This window comes from Passer domesticus, chromosome 5 (genome assembly GCF_036417665.1).
Source record: "Passer domesticus isolate bPasDom1 chromosome 5, bPasDom1.hap1, whole genome shotgun sequence".
NCBI classification, from domain to species: Eukaryota; Metazoa; Chordata; class Aves; order Passeriformes; family Passeridae; genus Passer; species Passer domesticus.
The window spans coordinates 78,144,496-78,152,923 of record NC_087478.1 but is presented as its reverse complement, the minus strand read 5'-3'; the positions used below and the strand labels follow the sequence as shown (position 1 = coordinate 78,152,923).

Sequence of the window (8,428 nt, the reverse complement as noted above, 5' to 3'; positions counted from 1 at the left end):
ACTTCACAGGGAACTCTGCAAACCTATTAGTCGTTCCTGAGGCTCACCCCACTTCAGCTGTCTCACAGGTTTCACACCAGGTTTCTCACTGTTTTCACACTGCAGCACGCCCACAGCCACCTTCACTTGTTCTTTGCCATGGATTTCACCTAATGGCCTCGCACAGAGCTGTAACTCAGCTGAGTTGCCAGCTCAGGGAGTTTTCCAGCAAAGCTGAGCCCTTTGCTGGGCTTTGACCAAGAGCACGGTGGTTTCCTATGGTTTTGTGGTGGCAAATGTCTAACTGCAGTCTGAGCCTGCAGATAATGAGGTTTCTCTTGGTGAGCCTCCTGCCCTGCACTGATGACACCTACAGGTTTTCCTCACCTCCTGGGTTTTTAACGTTTTGTGCCACCACGATTTAATAGTAACAGCAGAGCCCACAATTCTGACAGTTGTGTGCAAGTCAGGGAAAAATATTTATATATACACATTTAACTGAAAAAAAAAACCTGTTCTTTTTCCTTTAGGCATTATTTTACTGAATCTTAGACTGAGGTACTTGGGCTGAGCACACTGATTTATAATGCTGCAGCACAAACACAGTGCTCAGCTGGCATTGCGGTGTCATTTCCTGATAACCGTGGTAGAACAAATTTGCTCAATCGACAAGCAAATGTGTGGAACGTTACTTGTTATCATCCCATTAGCCTCATGGCTTATGTATATACTAATTACACTGTATTTAAGCTGAGGGCATTCATTTTCTGTTGCGTGTGCTTGGTAAGAAGGAATCCAGTAGAGAAAATGTTAAGCGTGTGGTCGCACATGAGTCACACGTTGGACATGGTGACACGGCAGAGTTTCTGTGGTGACAGAAGTGCAGACAGCGGCTGGATTTCCTAAGCTGCTGTTTAGTGGGGCAGGCTGGGGCTGTCCAGACTGTTCTGCAGCCCCTTAAATTGGGACAAGAGCCCCTGAATGGCAGCAGGGAAATAAGGGAAATAAGGGGCTGCAGGAAGCTGTCTTTAATTTTCAGCCACTGCTGGTAGGAGGGGGCAATGTCAAAGGAGTTTTGATACCATTTACAATATTGAACAAATCTGGACATTGTTTAGAAATTTATTAGCAATTTTAAAATAACATCATTCCTTAGATAAAAATGCAATCTTACAGGAATATACATTTGACCCACACAGAGATGACCCTATAGCTCACTGGCGGGCCATTCGCTCTAACTTTCCTCTGTTGATTTTAAAACGTGCGAGAGGGCAAGACGGACTCTGGCACTGATGACAGGCTTACATGACGGTTACAAACTGTACAGCAGTATTTACAAAAGCATTTCTGTGGGTTCATGAAAACTAGATATAAAAGTGTGGAAGGAGGTAAAGAATTGAGACAGGGAAGGGCTTGGGCGGAGGTGCAAGGGAGGGCTGGGAAGGTGGGCAGGGAGCGTAGGGAAGAGTAGGAGAGGAGGTTTATATCTGGACTGGTTTATACTTGAGAGAGGTCATTTTACAGCTCTGGGCAATTCAAATGAAGGCAAAACACTTATATTTATCAACATTTATAGCTGATGATCAGAGCAGGAAATGGTGCTCCAGGGCCTGAACTTAAGAGGTGCTGAGGAACCCCATCTTCCCTGAAGTCACTGGGAGACACTGGTACGCAGTACCTGCTGGGCCAGACCCAAACCATGCACAGACAGTACCCCCACACCTTGAACCCTTTGCATCCTGCAGTGCTCAGTCCTTGCTGCTGATGTGAATTCAGACTGAGTGAGAGATCAGCTCCTAAATTACACTTGTGCTCCAGAAACCGGACTAGATTCCAACCGCTCCTTGCCAGAATTCACCCAAAGTGACTCATCCCTTGCTCTATTGTTTGGAGGGAGATTCATCATTCGGAATTGATTTTTAAGGCAGTTTTATAAGTATCTCCCCTTTTTTTTTGTGTGTGATGCAGCAATGTTTGTCAGAGATATTTACAATGTCACTCCTCCTCCTCCAAAATCTTCCCACATTCAAACTGTTAAGACTAAATAAGCTTGAAACAATCATTTCTATGAGCAATCGTAAAGTCGATGATGCTTAGATAGTATTGGCTGCCAGTCTACCTAGGTGCTTGAGATGGGAACAGACTGACTTAGGATGCTTAAAATACTGAAAGCATTTCAGCCTAATTAGGAAAGAACTAACAGAAAAACGCAGGTATTTAATCACCTGAATGATGATGCCAGCAAATGGTGTCTGAGTCTGTGGTTCTGTCTCAAATAGGAAAAAGCTTTGGAAAGGGGCTGTTGGAAGGCTGGCAGAAAAACCTGTGGTTGAGTGGAGTGACGCCTGCTCTTGCCTGGGCCTGTCCCAGCTCCCCTGGGCCTGGGATGCAGCCGCTAATCCTGGCCTAAGGAAAGGACCAGGCAGAGCCAACTTCAGGCCACAGGAGTGGAGGCAAAGTGCCTGACATGGGGTAGAAAAACAACAGCATGGGAGTGTGGAGACAAGCTCCTGATCCTGCCTAACTAAGCCCTTGGTAATGCTAATGAAGAGTCCCTCATTACATCAGTCATTGGTGCTGCTCCTCTCAATTAGCCCTTTAGAAAGGGACTTGATTAAGTTGCCTAATTGTCCCCTGCCACCTGAGATCTCTGCCGTCCCCTGGGGCTGTGACACCAGCCCTGCCTGGGCCAGAGCTGTGCCTCTCCCCACCAGCTGCAGCAGGCCTGGCAGAGGATACTGTAGGGTATCTCAAATGACAGTGGACACCCACGTTTAGGCAACTGAGTCGAGCCCTGTGCCCCTCAAGAAGGCCTGGTTTTTATGCTCAAGTGTTAAGTTCCCCGTAAGGGGGAGGAGAAGAATGGAGAATTTAACTAGAACACTAAAGTTTGTATCAGAAGAGGTTTTTTTTTTTCATTCCAGTGTCATGCTACTGAGTTTTCTGAAAGCAACTGGAGTCCAATCTGTCTTCAGAATGGGACAGATCTGCTGTGCTTCTGCCATCACCCACCCAACCTTAGGGAGCTGTAGCAGCAAGGCCAGAGTGGTTTCAGCTTTCCAGAAACAAAGCAGGAACAGAGATAAAAGCTCCACGGACTAAGATCCCATTGGAAACTTTCTGGATCCCTGGGCTTGCTCACCCAGAGTAAAACTTTAATAAAAGTTTCACAACATTCAAAAGAAAAAAAGAAACCCTGTGCAGCTATTGAGAATTGTATTTCTTAGACTCATTTGAAGAAGAAAATAAATGGGGGAAAGATGTAATTAAATTTTTCAGGGCCCTATTCTGTTTTCCACATCCTTTGCATCAATACAACCTCTTTGGCCTCTAATGCCCTCCAGCCTCACGTTAGCAAGGTGGGAACTGGGGTTTCTGATGGCCTGGAATGTTTTCTTTATATGCACTACAGTTTTCATTATGAGAACTGATAAAGTCTCACAGCTACCAGAAACCCCTGACTGGATTCTGCTTCAATATTGTTGTGCTCCAAATTCCCCATTCAGCGTTCCTCTCCCCCCCAGTGCCCCTGCTGTGGGGACAGGCACAGCAGGACCATGGAAGTATCTCAGGATACTCAGTTCTGTCTCAGTAGGGCTGCTTCACTTCAGCTCCCTGGACCAGTGGGTTGGGGTTTCTCATCTACTCACACAAAGCAAGGCCTCCAACTCCATCTGTGACACAGGTGACCAACCCCACGGGCTCGGGGTGCTGCCACCTCGTCTGGTTGTGTCTGTGTGCAAACGCGCATACATTTCATACAGCAATCTGAAACTCAGGCAGAAAAGACACAGGAGCCTGGCTGAGACCCATACAACTGTTATATTGGCGTCAGTCTAAAGAAAGCAATGATACATTGCTTTGGAAATTATCAAGAAATGTAAAAAATGCATTTGCCCTTTTTTTTGTTGTTGTTGTTGTCGTAGTCACTGGGGCAGGGTTGTGAGTCAGAAAACAAAGCAGAAATAGATGCGGTTCTGTACATGGCGCCTCTCTGGTTGTCCCTCCGTGCTGGGGTGTGTGGGCAGGGCAAGAAAACAGGCAGGACCCCTGCAGTAGCAGCAGCATCTACACCATCATCGTCCACATGTCCAGCTGAAGAGGCAGATGATGCACAAAAGATCTGTGGACAGCAAAACTCCAGCTCTGGATCATGAGTTCCACTTGCTTTCCCATCACGTCAGCCACACAGAAATAGGGAAGAAAAAAAGAAATGCACCCGATGTGGCTGACCCAGTACTGTCTGGACTAATGAGCAGGAGTGATACAGGGAGGAGGTCTGTTGTTTTATAAGAAATGTCTTTAGTCTGCAGTGTCCTCTCACGAGTCAGATGCTCAGAGGCAAACAGCAGATCATTTTCCCCATTCTTTCCTTCCACGCCACTTCTCAGCCATCGCTTCCTTCCAAGCTTCCGTCCACAGCACAGGGATTGTACCCACCATCCACAGGGAAACACTCCAGGAACTAAACCTGCCCCCTCCTTCCCACTGTCCCCCAGACTCTGCCTCACTCGCAGAGCTCTTTGCTCAGGCCTGTCACAATGTGCACATTGGAAGTACCTCAAATGAAAAAAATGTAAAGAAAGCCACCCTCCCCAGAAAGAGAAGTTTGCACAGCTGGCACCAGCAATTACCAAATTTAACACCTACCCCTCAAAGTGCAGAAGTCATTTGCATTCTCTGCTAGCCATACATTTTCCACTCTGCAGCACCTACGGGGTCTTCCAGGAGAGAGCGGGGTTTTCCCTGGCCAGAGTCTCCAACCCCTGAGGGAGCAGCATCTTTCACCAAGAATGCCTGGGACACTATCCTGCCTGTCATTTTCCTTCCCATCAAGGAAAATCCTAAAAGACGGGCTGCCAAGCATCCAAAATTTTCATTGTCACCACTAATTTAGGTAAGCACTGTTTTTCAGGAATGAAGAACCCCTGTTTTCCATTGGGAGGTCAGATGGACTATGCAGCAGAATAAAATTAGTTGGGGCGCCATTGCATGGCATTTTCAGGAACAGCCAGGCACGGGTATTCTTCCCTTTCAAGTCCCTTTGGAGCACATCAGCAGCAGCAGCAGTAAACTCACAGGGGGACACACTTGTGTGCCCACCTCCACACGGGGATGAAAGGATGAGACTGACCCACACCAGCTGGTCACCTTCTCCAGGGAAGCCTTGAATTATGACTTTGATGACAGATGCTTGTACAAATGGATTCATATTTCTCTAGTATTTTGTTTTATCTTGAGCTGATCCTGGCCAGTTCAAAAAATACAGACAAAAATACCCTTTGCTATTTCTCCTTTATGCCCCAGAGAATCTAGAAGAAAAACAAGGACGTCACAAAAATAATGTAATAAATGTATGCAGTGAAGGGTGTCCTTGGACATCTGCAGAAGCTCAAGATTTGAATCAAAGTTTAGCTCTGAGTCAGATCGCACCTCAGAACTGATCTGCAAGTTTGTGAATCATCCTGAGGAGGGAAAAAAAACCCAGCAGTAGTCTAGACAAAAACCAGTTGCATAAAATCTAACAATACCTGCCTGTTTTTTCAGCCTCTCTCAGGGTTAAGGCCAACTGTCAGTGTGAGAGTTTCACACTTACTAGTCAGGAATTGTGGCTGGGACATGCTGTGCTGCCAGATGTTTTCTGACTTAGTGCCATCCACTAAAGTCTGGGGAGAGGATTGAGACCATGCCTAGGAACACCAAAAAGTCACCTGGCACCTGCATCTTGACCAGCCTGCAGCAATTCTCTTAAAGATCCACAGCTCTCTCCCTCTGCTTTCAGCCCAGACCAGGGTTAGATAGCTTTACTTTGCCAACTGCTCTGATTCTTGCATTTCTTATCCAGGATCCTGCTAAAATTGATCAGGGTTCAGCTATTTAATAAAATAATTTTGAAGTCAGATTTTTTTCCGCCCCGCTCCTTAAATTGCTGGTGCCAGCTGGACGTGTAGGATGGATCTGCCAAATGGGCTTTGGAGGTCTTGCCACCCTTGAGTGGGACAGGACCTTTAGAGGAACTGAGCAAAAGGAAAGAAAACAAAGCCTGAATAAAATGTCCCAGTCTCGGGAAGAAAGGTTCTCTACCGATAAAGTCATCGTGCACGTTAAAAGGGAGTGAGGAAGAAGGAAAATGAACACAAGATATGCAAAATCAGTAACGTTCAACCTGTCAGTGGATTGCAGAATAGTTACTTACACCAGGTACACTTTGTTCATCGTACAAATTAAAAAAGGAAAAAAAAAAATAAAGTAGTACCCTTTCCCCAACCACACGTAAAAAAGCACTTAAAAGTTCAAAGGTAAAGCTTGGCACATTCCAAATACGAAATGACTCACTTGACATGCAGCAAAATATACAAGAAGTGATTCTTTTTTTTTCTTTTTTTTTTAAACAAACTTAATTCAATTCATTATCTTTGCTTGGCACAATTGCAATTCATTTTAAAAAAATATTTGAAAAATACTGAAACTGACCTGAATTCAAGTATAACGGTTTCTTCAACAGAAACATTATCAATGCAATAAAACATCACACGGAATATATCGAAGCGTAACGTCTTCTGGTTTGTTTTTCTTTTTTTTTGTTTCCCCCCACCCCCGTAAATTTTTTTTTTCTTCTATACAGTTTTAATGCCGACACAACTTACAATTTTATTTTAAAATTAATATTATTGCATTGTTTTTGCATATCTTGTGGAACAGAAAATGCAAAGTTACTGATTCCCTTTTCGAAAGCAGAGACAGTGGTTTTGTTTTTGCATTCGAATGGCCCCAGATACAGATCTCCCACAGGCAGCTCAAACCAGGACGTGGAGAGCTGCTCTTACACACACGCACACGCACGCACACATGTGCACACACACTCGCTCCTGTTGCTCCCACACTCACAGATACACTTAGCACTAAAAAGAACCCAAATCAATCACTCAAATGTGCAAGACTATATCAAGTGCATTGCCTACTATCTTTAAATTATAAAACAACAACAACAAAAGGTTTCGGTTGCTAGTAAATAAAATTACAAATCCTCGGTGTACATAATGGTTGGTAAAACTCATCTATCATTATACTTCTACCAAATTCCAATGGAGAAACCACCCCCACCCCAGTTTAAATAATACAACATGATCAAACCAATTTAACATCTGCAAAGGTGAAAATAAACCAAAACAAAAAAGGTAGGTGATTACAAAACGCTGTAAACACTCCCTTCTCCCTCAAAATAATAATAATAATAACAATAAAACAGTCAAAATAAAAACTGCAACATGCTTTCAAGAAAATACCAAACTGCGAAACAAGAAGAACTCTGCACAGGCCTGGCGGCCTCTCAGCCCTGCCGCCATGCCTGCTCTCCCATTGGCTGGCACAGTTGGCGCGCTAGCTCTGATTGGCCAGCAGGAAACCGCCTAAACTCGGATTGGCTGGCGAGTGACCGCCTGAGCTCTGATTGGCCGGCAGGGGCCGCTGCCGGAGTCTCGGCAGGGCTGGGCCGCGCCTCGGGCTTCTCCTGCTTCCTCCTCCCCGTGGCCGTGTGGGAATCCACAGCAGAAGTCTTCCTCTCCTTTCGAATCAAAGGGCCTTGGCTTTATGGAGACGGTGAGGCTCATACAGAATATGTGCAAAATGATTTTTACAAGCAAGGTTGAAAGACACCCGTTTGGCGCAGGGTCCTTTTGGCTAGGGCGATCCACAGGAAGCTGAGGTTCCCCTTCGTGCTCCGGAGGCAGCTGTCGTTCCTTGTGCAGGGACTGAAAAAAAGAGGGAGCTGGCTCTCCTCCTCTTCTTCTCCTCCTCCTCCTCACTCTTCCCTCATGGACACGTGCTGGGGTTATATCCGCTCCTGAAAAGCTTTCTTACACCACCCAACTCTGCGACTCGTCCCAACAGAAATGAATGAAGAACGCTGTTCCGGTTACTCCAGGTCACGAGAACAGTGAGGCACTTCTGAAACAAACCCATTAGGAACATTGAAACAAATAAAAAACCAGCATCGCTTCCAGCCCTGGCAACTACAGGCTGCTGATATAAATCCTGCTGTCCTTGAGCTCCTCCTGACTTATCCTACAATCCGGGTTCTGCACCTCTTCCTCTTCCTCTCCTGCACTGTCCTGCCCTGGGTCCCTGCAGTTAGCAAAAGGCAAGAGGTTGCCATTGGGGCTCTGCTTGCTGTTACCATTGAGAATGTTGTCTGCTGCATTTTCCATCTCTTCTATCGTCATGTCGCAGGCGTCTGCGAGCTCCTGGGTTGTGACCTCAATGAACTTTGGATCTTGAGCAAACTGCATCAGTCCTTCGGAAATCAAGACCTTCAAAAGCAGGTGGGGAACCAGAACACAAAGACACGCGTTAGTACCCTGCAGCACCAACCCTGCCACACCTCCAACACAACCCTCCTCACTGCCAGGTTTCCTTCTCCCATTCATGATCCCAACCTGGGAGAAGGCCT

The 8,428-nt window shown here is 45.9% G+C and overlaps 1 protein-coding gene across 9 annotated transcripts in view; it reads right to left on the bottom strand.

The window, feature by feature from the left end:
* Positions 1–1,087: 1,087 nt before the first annotated feature.
* Positions 1,088–8,428, bottom strand: part of CACNA1C (calcium voltage-gated channel subunit alpha1 C) — a 453,063-nt gene continuing 445,722 nt past the window's right edge. For all 9 annotated transcript variants that reach the window (XM_064421276.1, XM_064421282.1, XM_064421281.1 and 6 more), the window contains one exon: positions 1,088–8,288. In XM_064421276.1, coding sequence (XP_064277346.1) covers positions 7,992–8,288 — 297 coding nt within the window. In that variant the 3' untranslated portion in view covers positions 1,088–7,991. The remainder of the gene's footprint in view (positions 8,289–8,428) is intronic.